We start from the raw sequence: 16,292 nt of genomic DNA, 5'->3' as shown, positions 1-16,292 counted from the left end.
GAGCAGCTGTACGAAACAATTCACCACCTCATTGTCAGGAACAGAATACATATGGGAGGAAAATAAATATCGGAGGAGTGGTTCATTGGCCTCATTTCCCATAAATTTAAAAACGGACATCGACTTGAGAGTAAAAACTATCGAGGCATTACGTTGCTCAAATTGCCTGTAAGGTGCTCTCCCTATCCCTATCCGGACTGAGTGCGTTAGCTGACTTCTTCGTCGGTGAGTATCAAGCTGGTTTTCATGAGGGTCGCTTCACGATGGATCAGATATTTACCCTGCGTCTAGTAACTGACGAGTTCCGGGAGTACAACTTGCAGACTCATATCTTTATGGATTTCAAGGCGGCATACGATTCAGTCAAACGAAATGAGCTGTGACAGTTATCGCTAGGACATGGTTTTCCCACAGAACTAGTTACGTTGATTCGTGTGACGCTGGATGAGTAAAAATTATGAGTCAGAATAGCAGATGAGACCTCACGTACATTTTGATTTTGCGGATGACGTCGATATCACCGAAATCAAATATAGAGCAGCGAAATAAGCCTTTAGGTCATTTATTGAAAAATTGAGACTTACCATTAACACCGCCAAAACGAAGTACATGGCGTGAAAATCCAAATGGTGTTGGTGTCGAAGAGGAACTGAATATATTTTGGTATGCTCGTGACATGTGACAACGATGTAAGTCGCAAAATAAAACGACTAATTGCAGCTGCGAATTGGCCTTTACGCAGGCATTACATTTGGTAGCTGAAGTCCCGTAGCTTGCAAATTCGCATAAAACTGGCGCTCTAGAGAACACTAATCCTCTCGGTGGCCCTTTACGGACATGAATCATGGACGCTAAAAGAAGATGATCGAGGAATGCTTGGGGTTTTAGCGCAAAATTTGGCAAAATCCAAAATGGAGTGTAGCGCAGACGCATGAACCACGAGCTATATTAAGAATGCAAATATGCTGTTATAATGAAGATAGTACAGTGTGACAGTCTGCGCTGGGCTGGTCACGTATCTAGAATGCCCGACGAAAGAGTAACCAAAATTATTTTAAGCAGAGAATCAAGAAGAGGCCGTAGACTTCGGAGTAGACATCGCACTGATAGATGTGCGCTATCGAGGATGATGCACGTTCAGCCGGTGTTCGAGGGGTTTGAAGAAAGGTAGCCTTGGATTGAGTACTGAAGGACCATAATTCATTCGGCGCAGGATCGATAACGGACCGTCGCCACTGAAGTAAACTAAGTATGGAGCTTAAGCCGAGAGTTCGATATTTATAAGTAGTCAAATAACTGCGGATGAAATACTAATTCTACTTTTAATTACTCAGAATTGAAGCTGGTAATATTTTCTTAGCTTGGACCCCAACAGCTCGATTTAAATGGTTTCATGAATCATGGGGCCCCAGCAATCGAGTATTCGTGAGTCATAGAAAAAGTTTAACTGAAAGAGAAATTTTGGTTTAAAGTTCGGGGCCCCAATAGTCCCATTTGAAGCTGAATTTTCAATCTTCAAATCGGTTCATTTCATGAATCATGGGGCCCCAGCAATCGAGTATTCGTGAGTCATAGAAAAAGTTTAACTGAAAGAGAAATTTTGGTTTAAAGTTCGGGGCCCCAATAGTCCCATTTGAAGCTGAATTTTCAATCATCAAATCGGTTCATTTCATGAATCATGGGGCCCCAGCAATTGAGTATTCGTGAGTCATAGAAAAAGTTTAACTGAAAGAGAAATTTTGGTTTAAAGTTCGGGGCCCCAATAGTCCCATTTGAAGCTGAATTTTCAATCTTCAAATCGGTTCATTTCATGAATCATGGGGCCCCAGCAATCGAGTATTCGTGAGTCATAGAAAAAGTTTAACTGAAAGAGAAATTTTGGTTTAAAGTTCGGGGCCCCAATAGTCCCATTTGAAGCTGAATTTTCAATCATGAAATCGGTTCATTTCATGAATCATGGGGCCTCAGCAATCGAGTATTCATGAGTCATAGAAAAAGTTTAACTGAAAGAGAAATTTTGGTTTAAAGTTCGGGGCCCCAATAGTCCCATTTGAAGCTGAATTTTCAATCTTCAAATCGGTTCATTTCATGAATCATGGGGTCCCAGCAATCGAGCATCCGTGAGTCATAGAAAAAGTTTAACTGAAAGAGAAATTTTGGTTTAAAGTTCGGGGCCCCAATAATTCCATTTGAAGCTGAATTTCAAATCGTCAAATCGGTTCATTTCATGAATCATGGGGCCCCAGCAATCGAGCATTCGAGAGTCGTAGAAAAAGTTTAACTGAAATAAAAATTTTGGAAAATCTCATTTTGTGTAACGACGAAATTTTTACTGGGGCCCACCGGGCATTTGCCCGGTTGCCCGGTGGGCCAGTCCGCCCCTGCTTGCATTTCACGTAATCAACTTGTACTGAAAAATGTGCAAAATGGATTAACGTCATCAAAATCAGCGTTAATTAATTAACTAACCACGGCAGTTTTCCAGGCGCAATGAACTTTTCTTCAAGAAGTAATTCATGAAATGGAATTATCGAGATAAATTTTGAAAATGTATGAAGTGTGTTGTGCTGCACACGAAGACTATAGAAATATCCCCTTCAGTAAGGTGTTTGGGAAGGCTTTGGTGAAATACTAGAAAAGCGCTATTTGTGAAGGTCGGGCCACTTGATTAGTTATGGTTGGGTCACCATAATTTTAAGTGCAGAAGCGCAATAATCGCTAGAGAATGTCAGTCACATTTTACGTGACTTTATGAAATAAAGCAAAATTAATACGATAAAAACCAAGATTTTTATTGTGTTTTTCATTGTAGTTGTACACTTTGGAAAATACAATTGTAGCAACATTGATTTTACATAATCGCCAAAATTTCGCAAAAATGCGATTAACAATAGGGTATTTGTACCTATATGAGCCGTTGTTCACGGAATTCATTCTTTTCATGTCTCTATATAGAATTTCAAAACGTATGTCTTAGATTTTCTGCGGTGGCCCAATCTGTACAACATGGCCCGACGTTGACAACATTTTTTGTCGTCACGTAAATACCTATAACTTTTTTATTTTTTAAGCAATCAGTTAAAAACTTTCCAAATATACCTTATTCTTAGACCTTTGCAACGATGTATTTAGGTTTCCAAAATTCCTTTTGAAACGAAAGTTATGGGCGAATTCCAAAAAGAGGCCCAACCACGACGACACTCTCCTACAGTACAATTACGGGGCTAGTGCAACGATCTTACTGACTCTATACCAGCACCGCCCAACCGAGATTCGAACATACGAGGACTGGCTTGTTGGGCCGGCATCGTACCGGTTGAAAGCATCCTTATAGTTTGATTTACTACTAGATTTATTATTCTGACTGATAGCTTAAAAAATTAACTCAGAAAATAATTGCCTTATAAGTGAAAAAGTTGGCAGCAAATTATGTTATGTTTGAAATAATGGTGTGCTACAAAATATCATCCTAATTCGAGTGGAAGCAATTCGATAAGACATAATTTCACAGCAACTACGATTGATTCCATAAAATGAAAAAGTATATTGATTTTTATCTATTGTTCAGGGGTCAAATTCCCTTATCGGAATACCTAGTAAGCTTAAAAGCAAAAAAAAAAGTTAGCCTTCGCTCAGGAGACCAGTTCAGACTTCGTGTGTTATCTGCAATCTCCAAACGTGGATGGATTGAATCGAAAAAAAAACCGCCTCGACGAGCTCGACGAGTCGTGGTAAGTGAAATAAATTGGCATGTAAATTACTAGCTTAGCCTAACAACCATAATTGGTCGCATGCTAATGATTGCTGAAAGCGTTATTGTTCGGGGGGCGTAGGAACTCGAGTCAGGAGTAACTCGAGTCAGGAGTAGCAAAAGAAAACAAACGCTGCAGCGCTGGCGGGATTGGATCGGAATGTAAATAATACTCTGAGGTCAATGAACTATCTTTTAATTGATCTGGGTCGCATAACCGAGCTGCAGTTAGATTTTACGAAGATGTTCTGGTGACTGGCCCGTACCTACTGATCTCGTTTCATTAATCGATTACCGGAATCGATTGAGTACCCTTGCGTTATGATTAATTGCTTTCACTGGTCGGAAAATAACAAAAATAGCAGATTCTCATCATTACCGCATCATTCAATAAAAGTGGCGTGCGTTGTTTGCCAAATTATCATCGCGTTAATCGGAAAATGATGCCATATTGGCTTCAAGTGTTCCCGTAGGATGCCTAAAGAGGCAGTATGGCATGCGAATAAATGGCAATAGATGACGAAATTGTTAAGTGGATCTATAATTTTCATATTTATCGATTAATCGAATAACACATCTGGTTAATTGAAAACAACAGGTATCCGTTTTCCGTTTTAGTTTTGGGTATGGAGGGTAGCTCGATAAGAATAGTTTTGACATCATTGTCAATTTTATTGATTTATTAGGCGTAATGCCAAATGCCAAGGTCTGCCTTGAAACTTGAAACACTGCTCTGCCCAATTATTAAGTAATTGCGTTTTGTTTTTGAATTCAACCTCGTTTCGATTTTAATCGAATTTATTCCCAGTATAACAGCAAAATGTTACGTAAGAAAACGTTACGTGTGTATAATAGAATAGCCGCGAATTGAGTGTGAATTTTCCAATCAATTTCTGCCTTGTTACGGTAGCCCATCTGTCCGTCATGCGATACGGTCTCACCCAGCGGGTAGCGTAGGAGATAACATCAGCACGGTGCGGTGGTTGGAAAATAGGTCAGAGAGTTTACCAATTTTTGGTATTTAGCTACTGACGTTGACTTTATCGAAACGGCAAACTGTTTCCATGACGGTCGCCTCGACAGTTGAAACGGTAGCACATGAAAACTGTACTGTGATTCATTTATGGCTGTGGACCGTATAAACAAACAATGGTTACCCTATTTTTCACTGCTTGCTGACATCGATTCGATTTGTTGTCCGCAAATAACAATCTCTTGTTGAGATTCCCTGAAAAGATAAAAAAATCAATGAAGCGGATAATTCTATTGAGCTCAACAGTTACGGTAGACGTAACGTTGAATGATTGCCCAATTCTGTCCTTTTTTCTATGCAATGCAAAGTCAAGATTCCAGTTTAATTGGTTCATATGGTTTAAAATTTCAGATTTATGAATATTTTTCCCATGCTTTCATTCTCATGACTGTATCTTTTTCTTCTTTTGCAGATTGATCTTGCAACTGAACAAGCTGCTTAAATAACCACTTCACAGGAAGCGCCTTAGCCAAAGCTCTAATTCGGATGCTAAGGAAATCGACCTCGGGTAAACAATTGTGGACATAAAGTCTCTCAACATTCAATGGTTCCAGAAAGAGACAAAAAAGAACGAAAATGACTTGACTGTCAACTCAGATCTTTGAAATCAATAATAAACCCAACGCACTGTTCTAATTTCGAAAAAAGAAAACAAAACCACAGTGCTTTTGCTTTCGACATCATTAAGGTTACGAAAATTTCAACCTTCTTCTAATATTGGCAACAATGGCTACAAGTTTGAATTATACCACTTTTCGGCTAGCACACGTCTTAAGTTTCCTGCTTATGATTTATGCCATTCCCGCGGTACTGTGCAGTAGTTCTTCTGGCCCTGGTAAGAGTTTGTCAAATGTGACAAACGCAGCTGCAAATGAAACCATCTCCACGGAAAATCCACCGAAAGATCAACAGATCAAACTGGATGAATTTGAAGGTATCGTCGAGAGCTACGTAAACGATGCGTTGGACCGTAATTATAAAGCAATACTGGCCGGAATAACGTCGACCAATGGGTCCCAGCTGACGCCTGATGCCACTTCGAGTGACAAAACGAAGCGAAGTTTTGGCCCGTTCAATCTGTCGGAGTTCGATCGGAAAATTATCAACGGAGTAGCACACTTCATTGATCAGCGGTTTCTCAGTGGCATCAATAACAAGATGGCGCGAGCAGTTCAAACTGGACGGTTGTTCTTTTTCAAAGGTATGTAATATTCATTATCAATGCCAATGCCAAATATATATTACGTAGTTCAATTACTGAGTGGGACTCTAACCCACACTCTTTCGATTTGAGTCCAAATGTTTGGTTTATCCAAATGGTTTAACATCATTACACGACACCCTATATTAGAGTTTAATTGTCAAAACCAGGGATGGTTCGATCACTTTGACTCAATTTTGATTCATTTGACAGTACCGTCTCAGCAGAGCCAGATATGACAATGTTATGTATGGGACATTTGTAGAACTAGTTCTAATCTACAAGTTTTCTGAACGAAGTTTTGCTATATCATTTGTAATTACGGTGCTACAATGCTAGTAACTCATCAGTGACTAAATGAACGTTCATTTAGTCACTAATAAGATACTAGCATTGTAGCGCCGTAACTACAAAAGATACAGCAAAACTTTATTCAGCCAAATTATAGATAATAACCTGTTCTACAAATGTCTCATATATAACTTTGTCATATTTGACCCCGTTTAGACGGTACTGTCAAATGAATCAAAATTGAGTCAAAGTGATCGAACCATCCCTGGTCAAAACATTTGGGCGCAAACCGAAAGTGTGTGGGTTAGAGTCTCACTCAGTAATTGAGTCTATCATTCTTCCTCACCAAACATTCCTCCACCTTTAATAAAAAAAAAATGATTTACGTTGGACCGCGACGGAGTCAAAGACACGTAAAACAGACAAAAATAAAATCCTGAACTTGAACAACTCAGCACTATTAACTAACACTGAGAATAATAACTTGCTCGAAATAATCAATTAAAAAATCGATTTTTTAGAATTGTAAAGTACTATGCCCCTTTAAAATAGTATCCAATTGTGGTTACCTACTTACTGATATTGCGAAGTCTGTGTTTTTAATAAACAGACGACCACGCTTTGAAAGCAATTTAAGTTCCAGGATTTGTTTTTTATGGTTGCTTGGTACAACTCTCATTCCAAAACCACTATGTATTGAAATTACATAAAAACAATATTCTGCTAGGATTGGTATCACTTTTTAACAATTCTTTTGTTCCCACCCACGAGTGTACAGTGGAAAACATAAATACAAACATTGCTTGCTTTCATTTGTATCTCTACATTTATTTTCCTCTAATAGAAACTGCTCATCCACTGTTTTTCTTCAGTCGAGAATAACGTAATCAGCTGAATATTTCAATTCTGTTTCTGTTCCGTTTCAATGAATTCCACCAGGACGTGTTTCATTACAAATACGAAAGAAACAGAAACCGTTTTCCGCTCCGGTAGCGGAAACGGCAAGCCAAATGTCCTGCCAGCTGTGAGCTGACAAAACCAACTGCTACCTACTTACTGTGTGTCATGCTGTCGTGCTTTATCATCGAATTAACACAATTTTCATATTCTTCCCTCTTCTCTTTTAGGACTGAAGAAATTAGTATGGCCACTGCTGTTCGGTCTGCAGATAGTGAAAACTGTTCTGCTAGTTCTCTTCCTGCCCAGCATAATTGGATCGTTTGGTAAAATCCTAGGAAAAGGTAATGCGTACGGCAAAGAAGCATATTTTTTGACACTATCGTTAGAAAGATGAGTAGCATCTTTTCTTACTTTGAACATTATTAATTACTTTGTATTTATGTACAACAAAACTGAGGCTAAGTTCGAGTTCTAAAATTCTTCGCTTCAGGTCTGTCGTCTGTGTCTACGCTATCGCATCCAACTACCACCGTGGAAGACTTGGACTTTAAGGATAACTCCTACAACTCAGACCAGGATTTCCAAATGAACATGGAGAACAACGCCTATCTGCCTGCATTGGGTATGCATCCGGTCAAACATGACAAATGGTAGCCAAAGTTTCAAATCGAATTTTCATTTGTAGATTCACATTCGGCTGGTACGAGCTACAACGCAATGTACGATACAAACAACGCCAACGCAGCCCTGTCGAGGCTCGGCTTCGGAGGAGGTCGAGTGACGTACGTGAACTCGGTGAACGATTACAATCGGCAGCAGAAACGAAACGATTTCAAGATATTCCACGATATCCCCAGCAGCAGTCTGCTGCTGACGAACTACGACCCGTTCTACAGTCCACTGCTGTCGAGGTTGGATGCGGTCTTTGCCCAGATGGGTCTATCGAACAAGGAGGAAGCGTGCCGGGAGAAGCTGGTCTGCCTGATGTACGCCAATCCTGCAAAATATGCGCCTTACAGTAATTTAATTTCGGCGCAGCTGAGCAGGTGGGTGATACTGTTTGTGAAACATACAAAGCTTTTCTCGGTCGGTCTATCAATCCATCAATCTATTCAATTTTTTCTATAGTCTATAGCACCATGTAACAAAGTTTGAACTATCTTCTTATGCCTTTATTTCCGCATTCTGTTTTATTTGATCGCTATTTTAATATGTTATTGAGTCATGTGTCAAGTGTTGGCATTAATTTGAATTCAATCATAGTTCATCCAACGACATAGTATCATCCAATCATTCTTTGTATTTATGTTTGCCTTCTTGGTTTTTGTCCGCTGGTTTGACAAAGCAAAGAAATGAAAGCTGGGATCTCCACTGCCGACGGTCACCCGCCATGATTTTTGCCTCGTCAACAACCCGGATTAGCCAATTGCTCAAAGTATAGTTTCTATAGAAACCATCGGGGAAACGAGCGTTCTGTTTTGGTGCTTGAATTTAACTCTTCTTGTTCTTACAATTACGCTTTTGGTAGAAAATCTTCTAAATTTTCATTAAAAAATACTGAAAAAAATAATAATTAATTTCTGCACTGATAAAAAAGCATTTCAAGACAGACAGACAGACAGACAGACAGACAGACAGACAGACAGACAGACAGACAGACAGGCAGACAGACAGACAGACAGACAGACAGACAGACAGACAGACAGACAGACAGACAGACAGACAGACAGACAGACAGACAGACAGACAGACAGACAGACAGACAGACAGACAGACAGACAGACAGACAGACAGACAGACAGACAGACAGACAGACAGACAGACAGACAGACAGACAGACAGACAGACAGACAGACAGACAGACAGACAGACAGACAGACAGACAGACAGACAGACAGACAGACAGACAGACAGACAGACAGACAGACAGACAGACAGACAGACAGACAGACAGACAGACAGACAGACAGACAGACAGACAGACAGACAGACAGACAGACAGACAGACAGACAGACAGACAGACAGACAGACAGACAGACAGACAGACAGACAGACAGACAGACAGACAGACAGACAGACAGACAGACAGACAGACAGACAGACAGACAGACAGACAGACAGACAGACAGACAGACAGACAGACAGACAGACAGACAGACAGACAGACAGACAGACAGACAGACAGACAGACAGACAGACAGACAGACAGACAGACAGACAGACAGACAGACAGACAGACAGACAGACAGACAGACAGACAGACAGACAGACAGACAGACAGACAGACAGACAGACAGACAGACAGACAGACAGACAGACAGACAGACAGACAGACAGACAGACAGACAGACAGACAGACAGACAGACAGACAGACAGACAGACAGACAGACAGACAGACAGACAGACAGACAGACAGACAGACAGACAGACAGACAGACAGACAGACAGACAGACAGACAGACAGACAGACAGACAGACAGACAGACAGACAGACAGACAGACAGACAGACAGACAGACAGACAGACAGACAGACAGACAGACAGACAGACAGACAGACAGACAGACAGACAGACAGACAGACAGACAGACAGACAGACAGACAGACAGACAGACAGACAGACAGACAGACAGACAGACAGACAGACAGACAGACAGACAGACAGACAGACAGACAGACAGACAGACAGACAGACAGACAGACAGACAGACAGACAGACAGACAGACAGACAGACAGACAGACAGACAGACAGACAGACAGACAGACAGACAGACAGACAGACAGACAGACAGACAGACAGACAGACAGACAGACAGACAGACAGACAGACAGACAGACAGACAGACAGACAGACAGACAGACAGACAGACAGACAGACAGACAGACAGACAGACAGACAGACAGACAGACAGACAGACAGACAGACAGACAGACAGACAGACAGACAGACAGACAGACAGACAGACAGACAGACAGACAGACAGACAGACAGACAGACAGACAGACAGACAGACAGACAGACAGACAGACAGACAGACAGACAGACAGAAATCCATTTTAATATATAAGATAGCGGACGAGTGCGGAGACATTCCCAAGGAACAATAAATTTGAAATGACTATTACAGCATGCGACGAATGGGAAAGTGAGTGTAATGTCTGTTTGTCTATGTGTAAGCGAAGACTAAACCCAGATTACACAAGATCGTAATAGAATGTTTACATTAGATCGTTTTCATGTCAATTTTACATTGGATTATACATTATACAATTATAATGATTAGAGTATGTCAAAACAAAGTGAACAGTAGTTTTCAGTCGTGCGTGTCCTCATAAATACAACTCATGACTGTGAATTATAAAGCAGTAGATATAGATGATTGCAATTTTTAGTTATACCTCAATCATAGATTCAGGAGTATTAAGTTGCGCGTTGTAAAAACCGCTGTATAAAATGCAAGATAGAATTAAATGTAATCGTTAAAATTTTTGCACGTATGTTGCCTCCACTTTGGTACATATATGCTCTTATCTGACGTGAAATATAACTTTTTCGTTCAGATATGATGTCGTATTTCTCAGTTGCAATCGAGATGTACAAACCAAATGGTTTACTGGGAAACAAATGCCATGATTGCATCCACGATAAGTACCTATCAGCAATGTATTTACATCTCATCGAGTTACATAGCGTTAGAGGTACATTTAGGCGTTTTGGTCATGTATTCCGGTTATCTCCGTTATGGTGAATCTGGCTATGGAGATTATCACACCAAGAAAGTGTTTTTCGCCGAAATTATAGAAAATTAGGATGAATACCTCCAATTTGCTCCCGATCAGACGAGAGGTAACGCACGCGGTCTATGGCTAGCAATATCATATTGATTATTCTAGTTCGGCGTATTGTTATTTCTACATTGTTAGTCACGTTTCACATTTTACTCATTCAAGTAAACTAATTTCATAAAACCTTTGCATCTTTTGCCCCATTTCTAGGGAACTGAATGAGTTACGCAAGCCAACCAACGACAATCCGGATATAATGCGGTTTTTCCGGTACATGAAGGCTGCCAAAGACGGCCAGGATGGCGTGGATTGCAATCGAATGCACAAGGATTGCATTACCTATAAGGACCTTTCAAATCCGGCAATGGTGACAACGTTCAACGACATTAACAAACTTGTGCAAGCAAGAAAGCTGTAGGCATCTAGCTTGTTATGTCAAGAAGAAGAAGAAGAAGAAAAAGATACCGCTAAACTAGCTCACGCCAGCCAAAATAGGTCAGATTTCAACAGAAATTAAATACGATGTCATAACGAGTCATACAGCAAGCCACCGGTGAAATAACTGAACGTTTAGTTTGAACCTGGAGGCTGCTTCTAGAAGAGAATCTCGGCGAAATTGTTTTGCCGCCGAGCAAAACGCGCCGCGAGAATGCAAAATGAACCGTGAGGAGGACTACCCGATGATGGTTTTTCGAAAGAATTCCGCACTTCGCACTTCCTTGAGAGAAAGAAAGAGAGAGAGAGAGAGAAAGAAAACCAAGCGCGAAACGGATTGTCTTGAAAAACTTTCATCCTTCGAAAGGTAATGGCCTTTCCGGCGAGGCTTGAAAACTTTCAAGTGTGCTTCAACTTCCTCGTAGCAAGTAGCAATTGTTGTGTCTAGGTAATAGTAAATTAAATATGGTAGGATGAAATGTGCCTGTAATTAGATTCCTGTATCATTAGGGTATTTATTTATTTATTCATAGAATTGGTAGGTAACTTATTTATTTATTTAATAACTAAATTATTTATTTATTTATTTTTTATTACAGTTTACAATTGCGTTAAATTAAAAAAAAAATCAATTATTTAGTTTAGTAGGCAAACGCCTTTCAATTTAGATTCTCTTTTTGATTGGGCAGATTAATTTTATTGAATACTTCTTCGCTAGTTAGTGCAAAGTGAACCAGAGGAAAAAGCGTAAGCAGAAGCGAATATTTGTCATGACACTGTCTATTTATATATGGGCTGTAGCATTTTTGGAATTCTGCTAATAGTACATATCAACCTAGAGGAAGATAGCAATTTAAAATCGACTGTTGAGAAGCGAATAAAATTAAAGTCAAAAATCGTAACAATGGAATAAGTAAATTGAAATCAACAATAAAACTCTCGCTTTCTTGTTCCGTCCTGTAGAAAGTAAGTAAGTGAGTGAGCATCCTGCCGCTTTTCGAATAGGAACAGGCTGCCAGGATATGGCATAACCCTTTCAATGTAAGCCGGGTATTCAACTCAATAGCTCTTACGGCATTAGATGATAAGCAAGCGGTCCTTTTATGAGCTCCGTCGTAGCAAGGAAAGAAAAATGTTGTAAAATATACGAGTAGGTGTTTGGTCGCTCAAAATAGCTGTCTCTTTGCTATGATGAACACAACAAAATGTAAGACATGGCATGGAAAAAATGGAAGTAAACACTCGTTTGCCATTTTTCGCGCAGCGTGAAATAAAAATAGAAAGAAAGATTCGAAAATATAAGTTGTTTGTCTTGCTGAAGTTTCGTGCCTCTTGGTGACGGTTTGGGCTCAAGTGAAAACTTTTTATTTGATAAATTTACGTCGTGGGCAAGAAAAAACGCAGTGGAGCTGCTTTTAAATTCTGAGAATCACCCTTTTAGTGGTAAAGAGTTCCCGTAATTCAAATCTTTCTGGAGGCATTTCGTGCAAAATGATGTGGAAATAATATTCCTTCGAGTAGATCTTTTGTGATTAGGCTGAAAATCAGTATGACTATGATACTATGACTAGATAACCATGTGACATACAATTCTTGGTTTCAAAAGAAAATGGTACGAAAATAATACTAATAATATTTAACAGTGCTTACCAATAATAATATCACACTTGTTGAGCAAATTTGAAGAAACCAAATATTTTGACTTGCAAGTCAGTAAAAACATTTTTTCCAACGCTCACAATTTATTAAACAATTAATAAACAATTTTGACTCGATGGTAGCACCATGGTCATCACAGTGGCAACAGAAAACGAGTAATTAGGGTACGGGAGGGTATTTTCAGCAGGTTTCTAAATCCTATTTTCCTTTTCTTTCGCCAATAAAAATACTTTGTCGACATACAATTTTAATATGTTGTAACTATTCTCTCAAGACTGTAAGTAATCTACTATGTTTTATTCAAAGAACGTCAAAACCACCTGTTCTTCCACTAGAACTAGGCCGAAAAAATAGATGCCATCGCTTAATGGGCTGAAAATACCCTCCCGTGTCCTATTTCAATTTGCGAACGACGAACTGTTCGATAACTTTATTAATTATAAACTCCGGTGACACCGGATAGCGTTGTCACGACAAAATGGTAGCAGTTTACTATAGTTGTTTCAAATGCTGAGAAAGCTGAAATAGTAGCTCTCGCTGTTTCATCAATCATTTCGTATCAATTTGTTCCGAACTTTTAATTTAATTATCAGTTGCTTTATTTCTCTAAAAAAAAAGAAGGCCTTATTAAAAACTAAGTCGCAAACAATAATATTCGCCGAAAATTAGTCTTAATATCTTCTCTGGACTGGACCAACCGGATTCAGGACGAACACTATTTTTGCGGGGTTGTTGTCCGGTATTCTCATAACATGTCCCGCCCTTTGTACCCTTCCAGCTTTAGCTTTAGCTTTCACTTCACATACTGGGTTCACCAAAAAGCTGCGTCAGCTAGTGGTACATCATTTTCCTCCATATACCGCCAAAGATGGTCCTAAGCACACAACATTCAAGAAAGGGCCAGTGCTTTCAAGTCCCCGTCGAGTATTGTCCACGTTTCGTGCCCGTACGGGATGACTGGTCTTTATGTCTTTTTTGTGTTTGCGCATCTTTCTGCTGCAGTTGCTATCCGACGTTATCAACGTCCCGAAGGGTACAAATTCGTCCACCACCTCGAACTCAACCCCATCGACTACCACACAGTGTCTATGTGACTCGATCGCGCTCGGTTCCTCCTGTTAACAGGTACTTGGTTTTAGACGTATTCAACCGACACTAGTTCCTTCACCTCACTGCTTTCCTTCTGAAACTTTCAGGTTTCAGTTTGGTATACTGCTCAGCAACGTCCTTCCGACAATGTCCACGTCGTTAGCGAAACACATAAATGCATTATTTGCCATAGATCTTTGTGCTCGACTGTATCGTACGCTTCCTGAAATCCACGAAAATATGATGCGTTGGCACGAACTACCGACATTTGTCGATGAATTGTATGGAAATATGCTCCTTAGTAGCATGGGCCACCTTAGAACCGGCCTGGTACTGTTCGACTAATTCTCTTGTCGTAACCAAATCTGGGAGAGTACTGTAACGGCAGCGTTGTTTGGTGACCGCGGTAATAACGGCATTCGAGTCGATCGATCGACCGTCTTTGTAGACCGTTTTTGTAGAGCTCTACCGAGAGCCGGTCATTTCTGGCGGTCTTAGTTTCGTTTTTATTATTCTTCAGCTGTCCGAATTCACGATGGATCTTTTTGAGATCGAGAGCCGAAAGGCTATAATTGTTTGTGGGTACTCCTAGGTTAACTGCTATTTTGCCTCCTTCTGTTTTATCACCACCGAAATTTTCATCAAAGAACTGCTACCACCTGTCGCTTGTTTGTGATCAGGTTTCTTTTCTTGCCATACACATATCAGGTTTCGGTGTGTAACATTTACGAGACTGCTCATATTATTAACCCAGAATAGATGTTTTAGTTCTACATGACCTCTGTCCTCCTCCTGGTGCTTTGTCCACCGCAAGATCATGGTTAATTCATGCCACGCTTGTCGATATTTAGCCACATTCTCCCTCGTGACAGTGCTTAGATAATTTTTCAAAGCTTATTTTTCCCACCTTCAAAGCAGCTAATTTAGTAGGCGCTCGTAATTCTCAGCAACTCGCGAATTTTCTAATTGCCGAATGTCTGAGGAGGATGACTTTGTCGCAAGGTGTATACTGAGGATAGTTTTGAACGCACTTGTACTGCTACTAGGTAATTATTTGAGTCGATCGCTGGCCTCCGCAGAGAGCATATATTAATGAAGCCCGGTAATCGATTTGGTTCAATGTTCGTTGGTCAGGTGATCTCCAGTTAACCTTGTGAATATCTTTGAGGGGAAAAAGTTCTTCGTATGTTCAGACCTCGTAGAGCTTCGAAATTCAAGCATCACTACCCTTTAGAATTTGTGTCGGTATTCAGGTTGCCCACCCTGTTGCCCCCATGAAATTCTGCGATCTGCAGTTCTAGTTAGGTATCAAGCATCCATACTTTGTCTTTAATTCGTCGAATTTGTCCATACCAAATGCTCCGAGTCGAATTTTCTTGATTTTTCGAAGTTAATTAGTTTAAGTAGCTTGCCTTGCTAGGGCCACTCTAGCGAGTCTTGGGGTATTGCTCTAGAGCCAGGATGTGCGGAAACTAGTTATAATTTGCGCTTGAATAAGAGGCTTCATTCGCACCTCAAGCAAGCACTAGTCTAATAACTTGCCCTGGCTAGAGGTTTCATAATTAGTAAATGTAGAATGCAGTAGAAAAGTTGTAGAGAAGGTCGAGAATAAATCCATACCAAGGCCACTTAACATCGAATGGCCCAATTTTACTAAGATTTGAATCTTCGATTACTTGCTTGTCAAGGAAGACTCAGTAGTCTTGCGACTACAGGACCCTCCAAACACGTTTCTTAATTCAGTCACCCTCTCCGGATCAGACGCTGCCGTGCGCTGCTCCTAACCTGGAGTATAGAGGCTTACAACTATCGTTATTAGTTGAATAATAACTTGCGCACATTGATATTAACGATAATTTTCGTACCTAGATATAAGATTTGTGCTTGGGATGGATTGCGGAAATATTGTGATTCTAAAGCTTCTTCGAGACCACTCATATGATTTATACGTTTTCGGTGGGAACACTATTATTATTGTTTGAAAACATTTTGGTAAGCTTCACAGAGATCGGGGGATAGTTATCTGGAAGAAGCGTCAAATACAGCTGTGCATAGCCGAAAATGCTTCATGTACATACTGAAGCAGCTATGCTTTGAGGTGTAAACTTGAGCAGTCGTTCCTCAGGTGAGGGGCGGCTCAAACAG

The 16,292-nt window shown here is 40.2% G+C and overlaps 1 protein-coding gene across 1 annotated transcript; it reads left to right on the top strand.

The window, feature by feature from the left end:
• Positions 1-5,287: 5,287 nt before the first annotated feature.
• Positions 5,288-11,905, top strand: LOC128745181 (uncharacterized). Its single transcript, XM_053842195.1, has 5 exons — positions 5,288-5,985; positions 7,404-7,517; positions 7,667-7,798; positions 7,862-8,222; positions 11,175-11,905. Exons 1-5 carry the CDS (start codon positions 5,511-5,513, stop codon positions 11,380-11,382), a joined length of 1,290 nt encoding a protein of 429 aa, XP_053698170.1. The 5' UTR covers positions 5,288-5,510; the 3' UTR covers positions 11,383-11,905.
• Positions 11,906-16,292: the final 4,387 nt, after the last annotated feature.

This window comes from Sabethes cyaneus, chromosome 1 (genome assembly GCF_943734655.1).
Source record: "Sabethes cyaneus chromosome 1, idSabCyanKW18_F2, whole genome shotgun sequence".
Taxonomy (NCBI): Eukaryota; Metazoa; Arthropoda; class Insecta; order Diptera; family Culicidae; genus Sabethes; species Sabethes cyaneus.
This window is presented reverse-complemented; position numbering and strand designations above follow the sequence as displayed.